At 45.7% G+C, this 21,423-nt stretch overlaps 1 protein-coding gene across 4 annotated transcripts in view; it reads left to right on the forward strand.

The window, feature by feature from the left end:
- The window catches only part of LOC137377613 (synaptotagmin-like protein 2), a 143,092-nt gene that overhangs the window by 79,326 nt on the left and 42,343 nt on the right, over positions 1–21,423 (forward strand). For all 4 annotated transcript variants that reach the window (XM_068047438.1, XM_068047441.1, XM_068047440.1 and 1 more), the window contains one exon: positions 1,759–1,854. In XM_068047438.1, the coding sequence (XP_067903539.1) occupies positions 1,759–1,854 (96 nt within the window). The remainder of the gene's footprint in view (positions 1–1,758; positions 1,855–21,423) is intronic.

Consider the following 21,423-nt stretch of genomic DNA (forward strand, 5'->3'; position numbering starts at 1 on the left):
AAAATTGAGAAGCTTCAGGGTGAGCAGCAAAGGTGGGTCTGGGTATAAAGAAATGCATTTTCCGTTGGAAAAGAGATTTTAAGGTGTCTTAAACTGAAGTTTAGGATTCTGAGGGGAATTGACAGTTGCTAAATGAAAATTGTTCAACATGGCAAAAGATTCAAATATCAGGAGAAGTAAGTTATAAAAATTGGAAAGTTAGGTGTGTAAAGGGAAGTTGAACTTTTACATTCAGAGGCCAATAGTTGTGGAATGTTAGTGGGGAAGGCCATTGAAACGTGGAGTAATAATGGATTCAAGAAACAACAGAAGGGCTGAAGGGATTGGGTGTATGGTAAAAAGAGGAATAGATGGAGATCATCTATTAAAAAGAGTCAAGCTTGCTGGACCAAATGTCTGTTTCTAAAAAATTATTGGGTTCTAATGGAATCTGTGTTCAGGTTAGGAAGCAAACCAGGCTTAGGATGTTCAAATGTTTAGAACAAAAAATATTTTGCTAACAGATTGCAGCAAGAAAATGCAGTCAGCAATAAAAAAAATTAAATTATTCAAGTTAGTTTTATCTTGTCGCCTATTCTCACTTTATGCTCCTATTAAGAGGATATTTGAGCCCCTGTCTTATAGGTTTCCACCAACCCTTCATGTTTTCTCCAGCTATTGGAACTTCCCTGGTTCAAAAATTGAAAGTTGATGCTTCAGCTGTTTGGATTTACTTTGCTGCCATGTACACCAGAGTTGTCCAACCTTTTTGCATGGGTGCGGGGGCACATTGCAATTTTTTTCTTACATGGGGGGAGGGGGCAGTGAGACAATTTCGGAAAGATAAAGGCATTAACGCGTTATCTTACTATTAATAAAAACAACAAATGTGCATTTTTGTGAAGAAACTTTAAATGATAAGATTACTTTATTGGCTTACTTTCTCATCACTATGTTGGACACTGATTTAATGTATTACCTGGCATTTATTTGCTTGCACAAGAAGTCAGTGTCTGCCCGCACACTTCTTGTAGCGATGCAGAGTATTCCGGACAGATATCCATCAGTCAGGAGTGATCTTGATCTCTCTCTGTCTCTGCCTCTCTCTCTCTCTCCCTGTGTTCCACCTCTCTGTTTTGTTCTCCCCCTCTCTGTGTCATCCTCACTCTTTGTGTCCCACCCTGCCCCTTTCTCTCTCTGTCTGCCCCCTTGCTCTCCCTCTCTGTCCCCCCTCTCTCTCTCTGTCCCCCATCCCTTTCTCTCTCTGTGTCACTCTCTCTCTCTTTTTGTTCCCCCCCCCCCACCCCTCTCTGTCCCCCCCCCCCCCCCATTTCTCTGACAGTTGCCGGGAGCAGGAGCATTCAGCACAGCAGCTTTGTGGTTGGTCAGTTTGTTTAAAAACATCGCACTGTCAGTTTCACAGCTGACAGCTGCTGAAACAGGAACCAGCTTCCCAACTTCGGACAGATTTGGGATTTTCCGGTGGGCTTTTTAAAAAAGTCAGAAAATCCCACAGCTGTCAACTGTGAAACTGACAGTCTGATGTTTTTAAAAAGGCCTCTCTGCAAGAAGAAGACAAAAGAAAATATCCCATCTCCAGTCACAGACTCCTGGCAAGGATGAGGAATGGCCCCGGGTACAATTTACATCCACGGGCTGGATGGAAACCTTTGGCGGGCCAGATCCTGGCCTGCGGGCCATATGTTGGACAAGCCTGATGTACACTATTTTATAATATGATCAATTGTGTTTGAAAATGTTCTTCTAATTTTAATTCAGGTCCTACATATGGATTGTCCCCTGTAATGAGGGCTTTAGCCAGAGCTAAGAAAGCTAATGCTAAGAGTATGGACAACCTAGGCTCTACTACAGACAGTAAGTATTGGTATTACCTGTAAATTTAACTTTTCACATTTGACATTTTGAAGTTTCAATGGAGTAACAAATAACTTATAAAGAGAAATTGGTGGCATATTCCTGTCACAGAAGCAAAAAGATCTCACATTTATATAGCAGTGTTCAAATCCTCAGGATGTCCCAAAGCATTTCACAGCCAATAAATTAATTTTGGCACTTCACTGTTATGGAGACAAATGGTGCAATGAACTTGCATTCTGTAGGATCCCACAAACAACAATGAGATGAAAGACCAACAAATCTGTTTTGGTGGTGTTGGATAAGGAATCATTGTTGGCCAGTGTTAATTGTATATCAATTAGGTGTTAATTGTATTCAGGTAATGGGTATTAATTGGGGACCTCCCTGTGCTCATGTATATATAGGAGCAGGCTGAAAGGGGGGTTGTTTTTAGTTGGAGGTGCGTGGAATGCAATGTGTGCCTCTGTAAATAAGAACTAGTAAGTGAACAAAGACAAGGTTCCAGCATTCAAGCCTTCACTGTGGAGAGAGAAGCAGTTTTAATTTTTCAGGTCCGTGACCTTTCTTCAGAACTGGATGAAAGGTCACAGATCCAAAACATTAACTCTGCTTCTCTTTCCACAGATGCTGCCAGGCCGACTGAGTATTTCCAGCATTTTCTGTTTTTATTTCAGATTTCCAGCATCCGCAGTATTTTGCTTTTATTCAAACCTTCACTACCCGACTTTCTGAGCTTTGACAGCCAGGACACAGGAGAAATTATTTGCTCATTTTTGAATATCACAGAATCACAGAATTGTTGCAGTGCAGAAGGAGGCCATTCGGCCCAATGTGTCTGCACCAGTTCTCCGAATGAGCAATTCACCTAATGCCGTTCCCCTGCCTTCTCCTCATAACCATGTACATTGTTTCTTTTCAGATAACAGTCTAATTCCCTTTTGAATGCCTCGATTGAACCTGCCTCCACCAGTGCATTCCAGATCCTAACCACTTACTGCGTGAAAAAACATTTCCTTATGTCGCCATGGTTTCTTTTGCCATTGGCCTTAAATCTGTGCCCTCCTGTTCTTGATCCTTTCATGAGTGGGAACAGCTTTTCCCTATCTACTCTGTCCAGACCCCTCATGATTTTGAATACTGTTATCAAATCTTCTCTCAGCCTTCTCTTCTCCAAGGAAAACAGTCCCAACTTCACCAACCTATCTTTGTAAATGAAATTTCTCATCCCTGGAACGATTCTCATGAATCGTTTCTGTATTCTCTATAATTCCTTCACATCTTTCCTAAAGTGCGGCACCCAGAACTGGACACAATACTCCAGTTGAAGCCGAACCAGTATTTTATACCAGTTTAACATAACTTCCTTGCTCTTGTACTCGATGCCCCTATTAATAAAGCCCAGGATACTGTATGCTTTATTAACTGCTCTCTCAACCTGTCCTGCAACCTTCAATGACTTATGCACATATACACCCAGGTCCCTTTGCTCCTCGACCACAATTTAGAGTTGTACCCCTAATATAATATTGTCTTTCTACGTTCTTCCTAACAGAATGAATCACTTCACACTTCTCCGCATTGAACTTCATCTGCCACTTGTCCACCCATTCCTCCAACTTATGAACATAGGAACAGGAGTAGGCCATTCAGCCCGTCAAGCCTGTTCCACCATTCAAGTAGATCATGGCTGATCATCTATCTCAATGCCACTTTCCCACACTATGCCCATGCCCCTTGATGTCATTAGTATCCAGATATCTATTAATTTCTGTCTTGAACATGCTCAATGATTGAGCTTCCACAGCCCTTTGATGTAGAGAATTCCAAAGATTCACCACCGTCTTAGTGAAGAAATTCTTCCTCATCTCAGTCTTAAATGGGCTGCCCCTTGTTCTGAGATTGTGTCCCCTGGTTCTAGATTCACCAGCCAGGGGAGACATCCTATCTACATCCACCCTGTCACACACTGTAAGAATTTTGTAAGTTTCAATGAGATCGCCTCTTATTCTTCTAAACTCTGGAGAATATAGGCTCACTTTCCTCAATCTCTCCTCATAAGACAATCCTGCCATCCCAGGGATTAGTCTGGTGAAACTCCATTACACTGCCTCTATGGCAAGTATCCTTCCTTAGATAAGGAGACCAAAACTGTACATAATACTCCAGGTGCGGTCTCACAGGGCTCTATAAAATTGTAGCGAGACTTCTTTACTCCTGTACTCAAAACCTCTTGCGATGAAGGCCAACATACCATTTGCCTTTCTAATTGCTTGCTGTACCTTCATGCTAGCTTTTAGTGGCTCATGAACCAGGACACCCAGGTCCCTTTGGACATCCATACTTCTTAACCTCTCACCATTTATGAAATACACCGCATTTCTGTTTTTTCTATCAAAGTGGATAACTTCACACTTATTCACATTATATTCCATCTGCATGTTCATAGCCATTCACTTAGCCTGTCCAAGTCCCCTTGAAGCCTCCTTGCATTTTTTGTTTTCATTTGTTCGTAGGATGTAGGTGTCGCTGGCAGGACCAGCATTTATTGACCATCCCTAATTGCCCTTGAGAAGGTGGTGATGAGCTGCCTTCTTGAACTGCTGCAGCCCTTGGGGTATAGGTACACCCACAGTGCTGTAATGAAGGCGTTCCAGGATTTTGACCCAGCGACAGTGAAGGAACGCCGATGTAGTTCCATGTCAGGATGGTGTGAGGCTTGGAGGGGAACTTGCAGGTGGTGGTGTTCCCATGCATCTGCTACATCCAGTTCTTGCTGCATCTGGACATGGGTTGCTTCAGTATCTGAGGAGTCACGAATGGTGCAGAACATTGTGCAATCATCAGTGAACATCCCTACTTCTGACCTCATGATGGAGGGAAGGCCATTGATGAAGCAGCTGAAGATGGTTGGGCCAAGGACACTATCCTGAGGAACTCCTGCAGTGATGTCCACTATCCATTCACGACTGGATATGGCTGAACTTCAGAGCTTAGATCTGATCCATTGGTTGTGGGATCACTTAACACTATCGCATGCTGCATCTGCTGTTTGGCAGACAAGTAGTCCTGTGTTGTAGCTTCACCAGGCCGACACCTCATTTTTAGGTATGCCTGGTGCTGCTCCTGGCATGCCTTTCTGCACTCTTCATTAAATACTCCTCACAACTTACATTCCCACCTAGTTTTGTGTCATGAGCAAATTTGGAAATATTGGGTTGAAATTTATACCCCTGCCACTGAAATCAGCAGCGGGCAAAAACCAGGCCGCATGTCGTGGTGCCGCCGCAATCTTCCGTGCAGTGGCTCGTTTAAGTAGCCGGGGCAGACTGCGCCCCCGCCCCCCTCCCCCGATGATGTGGAGGGGACAGGCTGCCCGTCCCCGGCAGTGGTGTCAGCTGCCTGTGTACAGGCACTGAGACCATTTGTAAACGGCTTTGAGCCCGACCATTCTATTTAAATATTTAAAGAGACATTTAATTAAAAAATTAAATACATTTATTCTGCCCCTCTCCCACACCCCCCAACAACAATTAAATTAATTATTTGCCCTCTCCCCCAAAAACACTTACCTTGTCCACCTGACCTTACCCACCCCCCACAGTACCTAAACTTCAAACTATAAACACTCCCCACCATCCCCTCCACCAATGATATTACTTTGACCCTGCTCCCCCCACCCCCTGCACTGAGAAACTTATCACCTCCTCCCTCCCCACCAGTGTTCCGCCAGAGTTGCCCGGATGGGAATCCGAAGCCATGGGATTGCCGACCAGCGGCATGAAGATCACACCGAGGCAGATGGCGAGAACTTAGGTCTCATTAATTAATTGATTTTAATTGATTCAACTATTTAAATGGCGCCCTGTCTCTGAGCGGTGGTGAGGGGCCGCCATGAGGCCTCGCCACCGCCAGCAATATCGGGCCAGGCCTTCCGGTGTCGGGATGCGTAGTGGCCCTTTCCTGGAGGCATTTTCCGGCCCCGCCCCACCACAACCCCTGACGTCAAGAGCTCAGTAAAATTCAGCCCATTACATTTGATCCCCACATTCAAGCCATTTATATAGATTGTGAATAGCTGTGGCCCCAGCACTGATCTTTGCAGTACCCCACTAGTAACAGCCTGCCATCCTGAGAATGACCCGTTTATTCCATAGAACTATAGAACCACAGAAAAAGTACAGGACAGAAGGAGGCCATTCAGCCCATCATGTCCGCACCAGCCGAATAAACTAGCTGCCCAAACTAATCCCACCTTCCAGCAGCTGGGTCATAGCCCCACAGGCTACAGCAGTTCAGGTTAAAGGCCTGCTCAGGTCAGGAAAACAAAACCCAACCCGAACCCGACAGAACCACATCGGACCCCAGCCCGACCCGGCCTGAGTCCCTCCATTTTTTCCCACGCCCGACCCAACCCAAGCCCGATCCGACCCGACCTGACCTGACCCAACCCGACCCCAGACCGACCCGACCACCGGAATGTTCACTTTACCTACCTTCCGATTCCGAATCTGCAGGAAGCTGCAGCATGAGCGCGGTGACGTCATAGAGACGCTGACTCGCTCATTGTGCAGACTCAGAGTTTCCCTCCTTAACGTCCTGGACTCCCAGTTCAGGTAGGCTTTTCAACTTTTGACACTTACTAAGCTCAACTTCCCAGCAGAGCAAAATGTAATACTTAGTCCGACCCGACCCGAGCCCAAAAGCGGAACCCGGAAGAACGACCCGACCTGATCCGAACCCGAAACATGTCATCGGGTCTTATCAGGTTCGGGTCGGGTAGCAGGCCTTTACTTCAGGTACATGTCCAGGTACCTTTTAAAACAATTGAGGGTCTCTGCCTCCACCACCATTCCTGGTAGCGAATTCCAGACACCCACCATCCTCTGGGTGCAAAAGTTTCCCCTCATATCCCCTCTAATCCTTCTACCAATCACCTTAAATCAGTGCCCCCTGGTAACTGACCTCCCCACCAGGGGAAACAGGTCCTTCCTGTCCACTCTATCTAGGCCCCTCATAAGTTTGTATACCTCAATCAAGTCACCCCTCAGCCTCCTCTGTTCCAGGGAAAACTACCCTAGCTTATCCAATCTTTCCTCATAGCTGCAACCTTCAAGCCCTGGTAACATTCTTGTAAATCTTCTCTGTATTCTCTCCAGAGCAATTATGTCCTTTGTGTAATGTGGTGACCAGAACGACACACAATACTCCAGCTGTGGCCTAACCAGCGTTTTATATGGTTCCAGCATCACATCCCTGCTTTTGTACTCTGTACCTTGGCCAATAAAGGAAAGCAATCCATATGCCTTCGTCACCACTCTATCTACCTGTCCTGCCACCTTCAGAGACCTGTGGACATGCACTCCAAGGTCTCTCACTTCTTCTACCCCTCTCAATATCCTCCCGTTTATTATGTAGTCCCTCACTTTATTTGCCCTCCCCAAATGCAATACCTCACACTTCTCTGGATTGAATTCCATTTACCACTTTTTTGCCCACTCAACCAAACCATTGCTCTCATTTTGGAGTCCACGGCTTTCCTCCTCACTATCAACTACATGGCCAATTTTTGTGTCATCAGCAAATTTCCCAATCATGCCTCCCACATTTAAGTCCAAATCATTGATATATACCACAAGTAGCAAGGGACCCAACACTGAGCCCCATGGAACACCACTGGAAACCACTTTCCATTCGCAAAAACATCTGTCGACGACTACCCTTTATATCCTGTCACTGAGCCAATTTTGGATCCAACCTGCCACATTCCTCTATATCCTATGGGCTTTCATTTTACTGACCAGTCTGCCATGCGAGACCTTGTCAAATGCCTTACCCATGTAAACCACATCCACTACACTACCCTCATCAATCCTCCTTGTCACTTCCTCAAAAAATTCAATTAAGCTAGTAAGACATGATCTTCCCCTAACAAATCCATGCTGACTATCCCTGATTAACCCGTGACTTTCTAAGTGACAGTCTATCCTATCCCTCAGGATAGATTCTAACAATTTACCCAGCACCTAGGTCAGAATTACTGGCCTATAATTACCTGGCTTATCCCTCGCACCCTTTTTAAACAATGGTACAACATTCGCAGACCTCAATCATCTGTACCTCGCGTGTATCTAGTGAGGATTTGAAGATGATCCTCAGCGCATCCGCTATTTCCTCCCTGGCTTCTTTTAACAATCTGGGATGCAATCCATCCGGTCCTGGTGATTATCCACTTTCAGGGATGTCAGACCCTCAAGCACTTCCTCTCTCATTATGCTTATCGCATCTAATAATTCACACTCCTCCTCTTTAACTACTATGTCTGCAACAATAAAAGCAAAATTCTGCGGATGCTGGAAATCTGAAATAAAAACAAGAAATGCTGGAACCGCTCAGCAGGTCTGGCAGCATCTGTGGAAAGAGAAGCAGAGTTAACGTTTTGGGTCAGTGACCCTTCATCGGACCCTTCCGATGAAGGGTCACTGACCCGAAACGTTAACGCTGCTTCTCTTTCCACAGATGCTGCCAGACCTGCTGAGTGGTTCCAGCATTTCTTGTTTTTATATCTGCAACAACCCTCTCCTTTGTGACTATTTGTGACTCCAGCATTCCTACTCCCTGTTTTCTGTCTGTTAAGCAATTTTCAATCCATACCAATATATTACCCCCAATCGCATGTGCTCTAATTTCAATTACTAATCTTGTGTATGGGACCTTTTCAAAAGCCTCCTGAGTATCCAAATGCACCACATCCACTGGTTCTCCTTTATCTATGCTACAAATAACATCCTTAAAAAAACTCCAACAGGTCTGTCAAACATAATTTCCCTTTCATAAATTCATGTTGACTCTGCTTAATCATATCATTATTTTCTATAGTGTCTTGTTATTACATCCTTTATAATAGATTCTAACATTTTCCCTCCTCCTGACGTCAAACTAGCAGGTCTGTAGTTCCCTGTTTTCTCTCTCCCTCCTTTCCTAAATAGTGGGGTTACATTTGCTACTTTCCAGTCTGCAGAAACCTTTCCAGAATCTATAGAATTTTGAAAGATAACCATCAATGCATCCACTATCTTTAAAGCCATCTCCTTCAACACTTTGGGACGTAGCTCATCTGGTCCATGGGATTTATCAACCTTCAATCCAATTAATTTTCAAGCATTACCTCTTTGTAAATATGAATTTCTTGTAGTTCCTCATTTTCACAGGTCCCTTGGTTCCCTAGTATTTCTGGAAATTTTTCTGTATCTTCCTCTGTGAAGACAGGCACAAAGTAATTGTTTAGTTTCTCTGCCATTTCCCTATTCTCCATTGTGGGCGGCACAGTGGCGCAGTGGTTAGCCCTGCAGCCTCACAGCTCCAGAGACCCGGGTTCAATTCTGGGTACTGCCTGTGTGGAGTTTGCAAGTTCTCCCTGTGTCTGCGTGGGTTTCCTCCGGGTGCTCCGGTTTCCGCCCACATGCCAAAGACTTGCTGGTTGATAGGTAAATTGGCCATTATAAATTGCCCCGAGTATAGGTAGGTGATAGGGAAATATAGGGACAGGTGGGGATGTGGTAGGAATATGGAATTACTGTAGGATTAGTATAAAATGGGTGGTTGATGGTCGGCACAGACTCGGTGGGCCGAAGGGCCTGTTTCAGTGCTGTATCTCTAAATAAAAAATAAATAAATTATAAATTCTCCTGTCTCTGCCTGGAATGGACCCATATTTGTCCTTGCTAATCTTTTTCTTTTCACATACCTAAAGTCCACCTTTATGTTTCTCGCTCACTTGCATTAATATTTTATTTACCCTTTTTTATCAGTTTCCTGGTCATCCTTTGCTGGATTCTAAATTGCCCCCAATCCTCGGGCTTACCACTTTTTCTGACAACCTTCCTTTGATCTAATACAATCTTTAACTTCTTTTGTTGCCAGAGTTGATTCATCTTTCCTGTTGGGTTTTTCTTTTGTCTTAGAGGAATGTATATTTGTCGCAGACCATGTAATACTTCCATTGCCTGTCTACCATCAAATCTTTTAGTGTATTTTCCCAATCCACCATAGCCTACTTGCCCCTTAATACCTTCATAGTTTTCTTTGTTCAGATTTAAGACCCTAGTATCAGAATGAACTGTATCACTTTCAAACTTAATGTAATATTCTATCATATTATGGTCACTATTTCCCAAAGGCTCCTTTACAGCAAAGTTATTAATTAGCCCTTTCTCATTACATAATACAAAATCTAAAATAGCCCAATCCCTAGTTGGTCTTCAAAGTACTTCTCCAGAAACCCATCTCGTACACACTCCAAGAATTCATCCTCCACAGCATTAGTGCTGATTAGGTTTACTCAGTCTATATGCAAATTGAAGTGGCCCATTATTACTGTATTACCCATGTTACATGCATCTCTAATTTCCTAATTTATACTGTGCCCAACATTACCACTACTGTCAGGTGGCCTATAAACAACTCCCACCAATATTTACTGTCCCTTGCTGTTTCTTAGCTCTAGCCAAACTGATTCTTCATCTTGATCCTTCGATCTAAGATCCTCCCTCACTAATGTACAGATTTCGTCCCTTATTAAGAGCGCTAAGCTACCTCCTTTTCCTTTTTGCCTGTCCTTCCTAACTGATGAATATCCTTGAATATTCAGTTTCCAGCCTTGGTTAGCCTGTAACTACATCTATGTAATCGCAATTAAATCATACCCATTTACCTCTATTTGTGCCTTCAAATCATCTACCTTGTTGTGAATGCTGCATGCCTTCAGAGAGACTGCCCTAAACTTTGTCTTTTTAACATTATTCCGCATTCAGAACTTGTCTATGTCCTTTTGAAGTTCTACACTATCCTCCTGCCAGTTCACATTGCTTCCGAATTTCGTATCATCCGCAAATTTTAAAATTGTTCCTATGCACCAAGGTCTAGGTCATTAAATATATACCGGGAAGAGCAAGGGTCCCAATACTGACCCCTGGGAAACTCCACTACAAATCTTCCTCCAGGCTGAAAAACATTCATTAACCACTACTGTCTGTTTTGCTACTGTCCCTTTTATTCCATGAGCTATGACTTAGCTCACAAGTCTGTTGTATGGCACTGTATCAAATGCCTTTTGGAAGTCCATGTACACCACATCAACAGCATTACCCTCATCAGCCCTTTCTGTTACCTCTCCAAAAAACTTCAGCCAATTAGTTAAACATGATTTTCCCTTAACAAATCCATGCTGGCTTTCCTTATTTAACCTGCATTTGTTCAAGTGACTATTAATTTTGCCCCAAATTATTGTTTCCAGAAGTTTCCCCACCACCGATGTTAAACTGACTGGCCTATCGTTGCTGGGCTTATCTTTACATTTTCAGATGTCCATTCCTCTGGCACCACCCCGGAGTGTAAGGGAGACTGGAAAATTATGGCCAGTGTCTCTGCAATTTCCACTTTCACGTTCCTCAGCATCCTTGAATGCATCTCATCTGGTCCTGGTGTCTTATCAACTTACAATGAGGCCTTTTAAAATAAGCAATTAGGTTCTGTGCACATGGATAGGTTAATTGAGCTATTGGCAAGGGAGGATTAGGGAACATAAGTATACGTTGTGAAAAGCTAGAACTAGATTCCAGAAGTTGTTGATCTCTGAAATAAGCCAACATGACATTCACTCCCTCCATAACCAACGCAGTGGCAGCAGTGTGTACCTTATAGAAGATGCGCTGCAGCAAATCATCACATCTCCTTCGACAGCACCTTCCAAACCCATGACTTCTTCCATCTAGAAAGTCAAGGCCAGCAGATGCATGGGAACATGCATGTAAGTTCCTCTCCAAGTCACACACCATCCTGACCTGGAAATATATCGCTGTTCCTTTAATGTCACTGGATCAAAAGCCTGGAACTCCCTCCTTAACAGCACTGTGGGTGTACCTATACTACATGGATTGCAGTGGTTCAAGAAGGCGGCTCACCACCACCTTCTCAAGGGCAAAAAGGGATCGACAACAAATGCTGGCGTTGCAAGCGATGCCCACATCCCATGAAACGAAGAAAAAAATGCAGAAAGAGCAGATTTACTGCAAGTATTCAAAAGGGAGCATAATGAGTTCTTGTAAGAGATAAGCATCCTGGCGCTAGTGACACCAGTAATTCTGATAACCTGAAGCTAAGTTGACCATCTTTCTGGTCAGAGAGGAATTTCGCAAAGATTTTCTAAATTAGTTTACAGTTCTACTCTGGCTTTTCACCTTTCCTGGGCAACTGTGGCCAGAATTTAACACTCACCCGGGAGTGGACTAGGAGGCAGGGGGGGGTGGGGGTGTAAAATCGGGTGGAATGGTGGGGCATCTTGCCTGTTGCCTACCTGCCCCGGCTGCATGCCCGCCCTTAGGCTAATTGAGGCCCTTAAGTGGCCAATTAATGGCCACTAAGGGCCTCTTCCTGCGCAGCAGATGGGCACCTCGGTACCTGAGGAGGCCACCTAGCAATACCTGGTGGCCTCCTTGTGGGCTGGGAGGGGGACCCTCCTGATCAGGCAGCCTGTGCCCCATGGAGGGCCCCCCCCCAGCAGCATGGGCTACCCCCACTGAAACAAGCCCCCCTGCTCTACACTCCACAACCCCCACCCCCTCGCCAGGCCCCAGCTGATTGTCTCCAGCGAGGCCCAACCTGCACTTATCTTTTCGGAGGCCGATGTCAATGTTCCTGTTCTGGCTGGGTGCAGTCCCAGCAGTGGTCACTGCTCCCGGTGGCGTTGCTGGGACTGAAGAGCTGTCGGTCCTCTAATTGGCCGGTAGCTGTCGGAGGCAGGACTTCATGCTTCAGATGGTGGAAGCCCTGTCTGCAGCCAATTAAGGGCCTGAACCAAGTAAAATAGCACTGTGGCTTCCAGGCTCAGCAGAGGCGGGCTCGCACTCAGCTTTCCAGTTAGTGGGCGGGGTCACTGCCTCATTGTTAAATTCTGGCCTGTGTGTGTGTTTGGTGACTGGGGTAGGGGGGCGGGGGGGAGGGGGGGGCGGCAAAGTGAGTGGATGGATAATGATGTGCACTTTCTGGAACAGAACAATCTTAAAGGACCAGCTGGCCTTTTCCTGTCCTCTTTATGCTTCCTTTTTTCTTCATTTCTGTATGATATAATTGGAGCATCACCCATCTGTTTAACTGGACATATGGCTTTACTATAACCACCTGAAATTTTTATGTATAATTTTTCTGATTCTATTTCTTCTTCATTGCATGGACAGAAAGTAATTTCTGCAATGGTTACACCATCAGTGAAGTCTCCTCGCCTTTTGAAAGATGCAAAGTGTGAGAAATAATACTTTACATCTTTCAAAGGTGAGCAGACTACATTGATGGCAAAACCACTGCATAAATTATTTTCTATATATGTAACTAAGAAGAAACAGAAACATAAAAATTCACATGGTTGCACTAATTTCTTAAAAGGAATAACTCGTCTTAATAATTATTGAGTTGGATGGATTTCTGCCCAGATGACACAAACACAGCTGTGGGGTGAAATTTTTCCTGTCAATTTAGCATTAATGAAACAGTCAGCTTAAGTACAAAGAGGAGATTTAATGTTTTACTGTGGCATTTTTGCTAAAAGTATGAATAGCAGATTTGACCATCAACAGCTGTCTTCCTCAGTTCTGATGACAGGTTATTGATGCAAAATGTTAACTCTGTGGCTGCTAAATTGGGCTCCGTAGCACCCATAGTTTTGAGACTACAGGTGCTGTTTTGGTACCAAAATAGCATCTGCACCACACGCACACAATTCTGGTGCACCCTGCCCTGGATGTCATTACGGTGAGGGCATTAGTGCAGGCATTAGGAGCTTGTGCTGGAAACATGCAAAATAGGAAGATTGTGGCGTCAGGCAGCATGTAACGTTAATTTGATGCCAGTGCTGCCATTTTTGATCTCGCCATTCCAACTAACGCCCTTTCTTAAATACGCATAGCTGAACATGCTTTCAGCAGCAGGGAGGACGCCCCCGTCAGTGCTATTTAAAGGGATCATCAATCACTCTCATATTGGTTGTTGATTCATTTCTACTGGCTCTGTTTGAGTTTGTAGAAGTGCTTGGTGGTTTCCAAAATTGCTGAAGGTTGGTGAGGTCAACAGGGAGCAGTGCTGCACCTGTTGAAGGCATTGGTTTGACTTCAAGGGTTCCCTCAGACTACGTTGATGCTGTAGTTGCAATACCCCTAGGGCTGCGGCATGACAGGGAGGTGGAGCAGGAGCAGCATAGAAGAGGACAAGCTGCTCACTGAAGGAGGTGAAAGAGGGGAGAAGTGCTCTCAGCAAGAGGCCTTAACCACCTGGAGTCTTCCAGGAGTATTTATCCTACCTCAACCTAAGCCAGGAGCAGTGTGTGTGTCATCAGTGCTTTACAAAAGAGATGCTCACAGAACTCTGCCACATCTTACAAGCAGACCTGCAGTCTCAGAGCAGGGTAAGGACAGCACTGCCAGTGGTTGTGAAGGTGACTGTGGCCATTAATTTCTTCATGTTAGGATCTTTCCAGACTGGAGCAGGTTACCTCTGCAAGATCTTCCACTTCACCATCCACTGTTGCATTAGGGAGGTGACATGCATTTTATGCCAGGAAAGGGGAGTTCACTGTATTCTCTCTGGTTGTTTAGGGAGCACGTGGCTTTAAGCAGGCTTCCCTATGGTACAGGGTGCAATTGACTACACACACTTGCACTTGTAGCTTTGTGGGAGCCACATCTCAATGGTGCGATGTACCACAACCACAAAGGTTACCAATGGTTGAATCTTCAGTTGGTCTGCGATCACACTCAGCACATCACGCTGTTTAATGCCAGCTATCCTGGCAGCAGTCATGACACTTTTATTCTGCACCAGCTTGCTGTTCTCTCAATATTTGAGCCACCACACAAACACAAACTGGGTGACAAGGCCTATCTACTCAACACCTGACTCATGACTCCACTATGCAACCCAACCAAACTTAGCCATGCTGCCACACAAAACATCATAGAGCAGACTATTAGGGTGCTGAAGCAATGGTTCTGCTGCCTGGGCCACTCTGGAGCAGCCCTTCAGTACTCGCTGAAGCATGTGTCCCAATTCATGGTGTTCTGCTGTATCCTTCACAACCTGGCCATCATGAGGACACACACCTTACCACCAGGGCTATGGCAAGCAGCTCAGGAGTAAGAGAAATGGAGTATGCAACCAAACCATTCCCTTTCCGGCCAAACTGTCCATGATTGACTCATCCAACGACAGCTCCACAAAAAACAACCCCAAATTTCCATTGTACAACAGTCCCACACGTTACCATTCCTCTGTTACTGACCGTCACAGCCTCCTTTTGCTGAAATACAAGCCACAACAAAACAACCATCCCAAACTAACTTTATCTAACAAACGATCCAATATGCCATACAAATATCAAATTATTGCCCTTGCGCATTCCCACTTGTCTTCTGGGTTCCTTTCCCTGGCCAACTGCTCCAATGTAGTGCCACCCCAGTGGTTGCAGCATAGCTGGTGGAAGGTTGCTGACTTTCAGTGGGCGAGACTGAAGATGACTTTGCACGATGCCCTTGAGCAACTCTAGGTCTTGAGGACCCAGTTTCAGACTGCACCACCTCTGCATGGGCAGCAGCAGTCTGGGCTGGTTGGCTGACAAGCAACAGCAGAGGCACTGGTGGATGGACTGTGGTGGAAGGACAAATCCTGTCATCTTGAGAGACGAACGTAGGTTCATGCACCACAGAGATACTGCCACTGCCCCACAACAGTGCTTCAACAATCCTAGTATTCTGCTGGAGCACAGATTGCTGGATCACTGTGGGACCTTGAAAGCCCCTGTGAGCACTGGTATCCGCAACCATGATCACAGAAAGCTGCACTTGCATGGCAACAAACAGAGATTTCATGACCTAGTCTGAGCTTCCTCTGCCACACTCAGACATTGGGTGACTTCTGCTTGTGTTGTAATGGAAGCTGAGGCATCGACAATCAGATGCTGCATCGTGGTTGGGTCCGCAACTATTCTCATGGAGTTGACCACCACTTTCACGTTGGAAAGAATGGGCTGCAAGCTATACACAAAGAAGCCCTGTGCCAAGTTGGAACTGACCTCCTCCATGCTCCTTGACAGTGCCATCAGGCTTTCTGTTCGGCCTGCGAATGCAACAAGCATTATTTTGGGCATTTCCATCAGCCATTTCTCTACGACATCATCAAAGTCCTCATCTGAGTCCTTTGCAAAGGAGCTCATGTGCAATTTCACCCTCCGGTGAACTGGTGCCTGTGCTCTTCTTTCCCCCTGTCCTGGCTGCAGTCCGCTCATGCCCAGTGACTCATCATGTGTAGATCCCGCCTCTATGCACGGTGCCAGTATCTGAGCTTGTGGTTGTGAGTGTGAGATCAAATAACAATGTTTCTTCTTCATCAGTATCCTGCTCCTCTTACACTTCAGGCTTCTACACCTGTGCTTGACCAGGTGGCACTTCTTGAGTATCTAAAAGGACGAAGATACAAGGTTAAGGTTGGGTAAGAGAAGTGAGGTAAAGCAAGAGACTGCATGCTTACACCATCTGCAGACGAGATTGTGGGATGAGGGGGAAGTGGGATGTGAGAATGTGGTTTAGATAGGAACATATCATCATCTTCTAGTGTTTCAGTCTCTGCTGGCCAGGGCCTCAGATGTGGCTGCTCCAGTGATGGCCATCATTGTCTTCTCCATGTGGGTGAGGGCATGCAGGCTTTCCCGTACCTGCTGGTTAGGTGTTGCTGCTTCTGATTATAGGCCATCTTGTCCTGCAAGAGAGAGGAAAGTGTGTCAGTGATTGTGGTGCAATGTGTTTGGCTGATGTGTTTGTCATAAATGAATAGCTGGCAGTGTGTGCAAGATCAGAGATGTGGGGGTGAGGCTTGCAGCAGCGTTAAGTGTATGATGGCAAGGTGAACCATATGACTGTAAGGTATGAGGTCTGATTAATAGAGATTGTTGGTAGGTGAATGAAATGGGGATGGCGAATGGACTGAGGCCAGTGGTTACATTTGCAAGGTTATGGCATTTCAAGATACAGTCACTGACACGGAATCATACCTCACAATGTCCCAGACACTGCCATCACCATCTCCGGCTATGTCCTATCCCACCAGCAGGACAGACCCAGCAGAGGTGGCAGCACAGTGGTATACAGTCAGGAGGGAGTTGCCATGGGAGTCCTCAACATTGATTTCAGACCCTATGGAGACTCATGGCATCAGGTCAAACATGGGCAAGGAAACCTGCTGCTGATTACCACCAATCGCACCCACTCAGCTGATGAATCAGTACTCCTCCATGTTGAACAGCACTTGAGGGCGGCAAGGGCGCAAAATGTACTCTGGGTGCGGGACTTCAATGTCCGTCACCAAGAGTGACTCGGTAGCACCACTACTGTCCGAGCTCGCCAAGTTCTAAGGACATAGCTGCTAGCGAAAGGGGTTCCGAAGAAGGGTCACTGACCCGAAACGTTAACTCTGCTTCTCTTTCCACAGATGCTGCCAGACCTGCTGAGTGGTTCCAGCAATTCTGGTTTTTATTTCATAGCTGCTAGACTGGGTATGCGGCAGGTGGTGAGGGAACCAACTAGAGGGAAAAATATACTTGACCTCATCCTCAGTAATCTGCCTGCCGCAGATGCATCTGTCCATGACAGTATTGGTAGGAGTGACCACCGCAGTCCTTGTGGAGATGAAGTCCCGCCTTCACATAGAGGATACCCTACATCATAGTGTGTGGCACTACCACTGTGCTAACTGGGATAGATTTCGAACAGATCTAGTAATGCAAAACTGGGCATCTATGAGGCACTGTGGGCTATCAGCAGCAGTAGAATTGTATTCAACCACAATCTGTAACCTCATAGCCCGGCATATCCCCCACTCTACCATTACCATCAAGCTGGGGACCAACCCTAGTTCAATGAAGAGTGCAGGAGGGCATGCCAGGAACAGAATCAGTCATACCTCAAAATGAGGTGTTAACCTGGTGAAGCTACAACACAGGACTATCTGCGTGCCAAACCATGTAAACAGCATGCGATAGACAGAGCTAAGCAATCCCATACCCAACAGATCAGATCTAAGCTCTGCATCTGCAGTCCTGCCACATTCAGCCGTGAATGGCGGTGGACAATTAAACAACTAACTGGAGGAGGTGGCTCCACAAATATCCCCATCCTCAATGATGGGGGAGCCCAGCACATCAGTGCGAAAGATACGGCTGAAACATTTGCAACAATCTTCAGTCAGAAGTGCCGAGTTGATGATCCATCTCGGCTTCCTCCTGAAGTCCCCAGCATCACAGATGCCAGACTTCAGCCAGTTCGATTCACTCCGCGTGATATCAAGAAATGACTGAAGGCACTGGATACTGCAAAGGCTATGGGCCCTGACAATATTCCAGCAATAGTACTGAAGACTTGTGTTCCAGAACTTGCCGTGCCCCTAGCCAAGCTGTTCCAGTACAGCTACAACACTGGTATCTACCCGGTTATGTGGAAAATTGCCCAGGTAAGTCCTGTACACAAAAAGCAGGACAAGTCCAACCTGGCCAATTACCGCCCCATCAGTCTACACTCAATCATCAGTAAAGTGATGGAAGTTGTCATCGACAGTGCTATCAAGCGGCACTTGCTTAGCAATAACCTGCTCAGAGATGCTCAGTTTGGGTTCCGCCAGGGCCACTCAGCTCCTGACCTCATTACAGCCGTGGTTCAAACATGGACAAAAGAGCTGAACTCAAGAGGTGAGGTGAGAGTGATTGTCCTTGACATCAAGGCAGTATTTGACCGAGTATGGCATCAAGGAGCCCTAGCAAAACTGAGGTCAATGGGAATCGGGGGAAAATGTTCCGCTGGTTGGAATCATACCTAGCGCAAAGGAAGATGGTTGTGGTTGTTGGAGGTCAATCATCTGAGCTCCAGGACATCATTGCAGGAGTTCCTCAGGGTAGTGTCCTAGGCCCAACCATCTTCAGCTGCTTCATCAATGACTTTCCCTCATCATAAGATCAGAAGTGGGGATGTTCGCTGATGATTGCACAATGTTCAGCATCATTCGCAACTCCTCAGATACTGAAGCAGTCCGTGTAGAAATGCAGCAAGATCTGGACAATATCCAGGCTTGCGCTGATAAGTGGCAAGTAATCTTCGCGCCACACAAGTGCCAGGCAATGACCATCTCCAACAAGAGAGAATCTAACCATCTCCCCTTTACATTCAATGGCATTACAATCGCTGAGTCTCTCACTATCAACATCCTAGGGGTTACCATTGACCAGAAATGGGACTGGAGTAGCCATATAAATACCGTGGCTACAAGAGCAGGTCAGAAGCTAGGAATCCTGTGGCGAGTAACTCACCTCCTGACTCCCCAAAGCCTGTCCATCATCTACAAGGCACAAATCAGGAGTGTGATGGAATACTCTCTACTTGCCTGGATGGGTGCAGCTCCAACAACACTCAAGAAGCTCAACACATCCAGGACAAAGCAGCTCGCTTGATTGGCACCCCATCCACAAGCATTCACTCCATCCACCACTGATGCACAGTGGCAACAGTATGTACCATCTACATGATACACAGCACCGTCCAAACCCGTGACCTCTACCAACTAGAAGGACAAGGGCAGCAAATACCTGGGAACACCACCACCTGCAAGTTCCCCTCCAAGTCACACCATCCGGACTTGGAACTATATCGCTGTTCCTTCACTGTCGCTGGGTCAAAATCCTGGAACTCCCTTCTTAACAGCACTGTGGTGTACCTACCTCACATAGACTGCAGCGGTTCAAAAAGGCAGCTCATCACCTTCTCAAGGGCAATTAGGGATGGGCAATAAATGGTGGCCTAGCCAGCGGTGTCCGCATCCCATGAATGACTAAAAAAAAGCATTGACCACTAATGTTATTAAACTTCTTTCCATTATGTGTCCAGGCTCTCAGAACTAGACAGCTTGCATTGACAGCAATGGCTAACTGCTCCCACTGCCTTCTCAGTGTTTGTCTGGATGGCCTCCTGACACCCTGTAGGAAGAGAGCTTCCCTCCTCCTGTCCACCTCCTGCACCAAGACCTCCAATGCTGCGTCAGAGAACCTTGAAACATGCACCGTGCCCTGTTGCGCCATCTTTACTCTTTTTGCAGGTCAAACAGTCTTCCCCAGAGACTTTCAGGATCAGTTGGAAGCAGAATGCATCTTGCTTTTAAGAGGTGCAGGCTGGTTTTAAGTAATGCAGGTTAGCTTTAAGTGGTGCTAGTCTTGTACAAATTTGGGATGCCTGCTGAAGCATGCAGCCATTCATCAGCACATTTATCACTGGGTTGCACGTTACTTTCATTTAATTTAGCAGCCAACACGCAGTCTGCATCACTGTGAACAGGTGTAGGTTAATTGCATATCATGATCCTCGCACCCATTATTGGGCCTTATCCAATTTCCCCCCCGACATGTCTTAACAAGGAGGGAAGAAAATTGGGGCTAACGTAAATCTCACTTTATGCACACAAAAAACAGAGTTATAAGTTCATCTCTCCAAAGTATCCATAAGAAATTCATTAAAGTTTTCATATCTCACCTGGAAATGTCATAATCTAGAAGGGATGCCATTTCCATTTGAAAATTGTAAAACAAAATGAAAATCAACACAGTGTCAGAACATAACAATGCTTAAAGATATTCATAGAGCTCTTCACTTTCCAAATGGTTACCATCTACTCCTTCCCTTATGAAAAGGAGTTGGGGGCTGCGGGCTGGGGCAGAAGAAAAGATGGACACTGCCATCTTTTTGATTCAGAACCAAATTGGAATATTTTCTTAATGTTGAGTGACGAGTAGCTATGAAGGAATAAAGGGATTTAGATATGCAAATCACTAAAAGCTAATGCATAGGTACAAAATGGAATGTTGGTCTTTATGTCAAGGGTTTGGAAGAATTGGAAGTGAGGAAGTCATGCTTCAATTAGAATCATAAAATCTTGCAGCATAGAAGGAAGCCATTTGGCCCATCACACCTGTGCTAGCTCTTTGAAGGAGCTGTCCAGTTTAGCCCCACACTCCAGATCTTTCCCCATAACTCTGCTAATTAGTCCTCTTCAAGTATGTCCAATTGCCTTTTAAAAGTTCCTATGGAATCTGCTTCCACCACCCTTTCAGGTAGTACCACCTTCTCTAATCTGAGAACTATCCCAGCTTCTCCAACTTCTCCACATAGCTGCATTCCCTCATCCCTGGGATCATCCTGGTAACCCTCATCTGTACCCTTCCCAGGGCTTTGACACCCTTCCTAAAGAGTGGTGCACAGAATTGTACACAACACTCCAGTTGAGGCCTAACGAGGGATTGGTAAAGGGTCAGCATGACTTCTTTGTTATTGTATTAAATAACCCTATTTACAAAGCCAAATAACCCATATCCTTTCTTAACCATCTTTTCAATTTGCCCTGCCACCATTAAAGGTTTGTGAATAGGCAGCCCCAAGTCCCTCTGTTCTTGCACCCTTCCCTCAAAATAGCACCATTTAGATTATACTGCCTCTC

This window comes from Heterodontus francisci, chromosome 15 (genome assembly GCF_036365525.1).
Source record: "Heterodontus francisci isolate sHetFra1 chromosome 15, sHetFra1.hap1, whole genome shotgun sequence".
NCBI classification, from domain to species: domain Eukaryota; kingdom Metazoa; phylum Chordata; class Chondrichthyes; order Heterodontiformes; family Heterodontidae; genus Heterodontus; species Heterodontus francisci.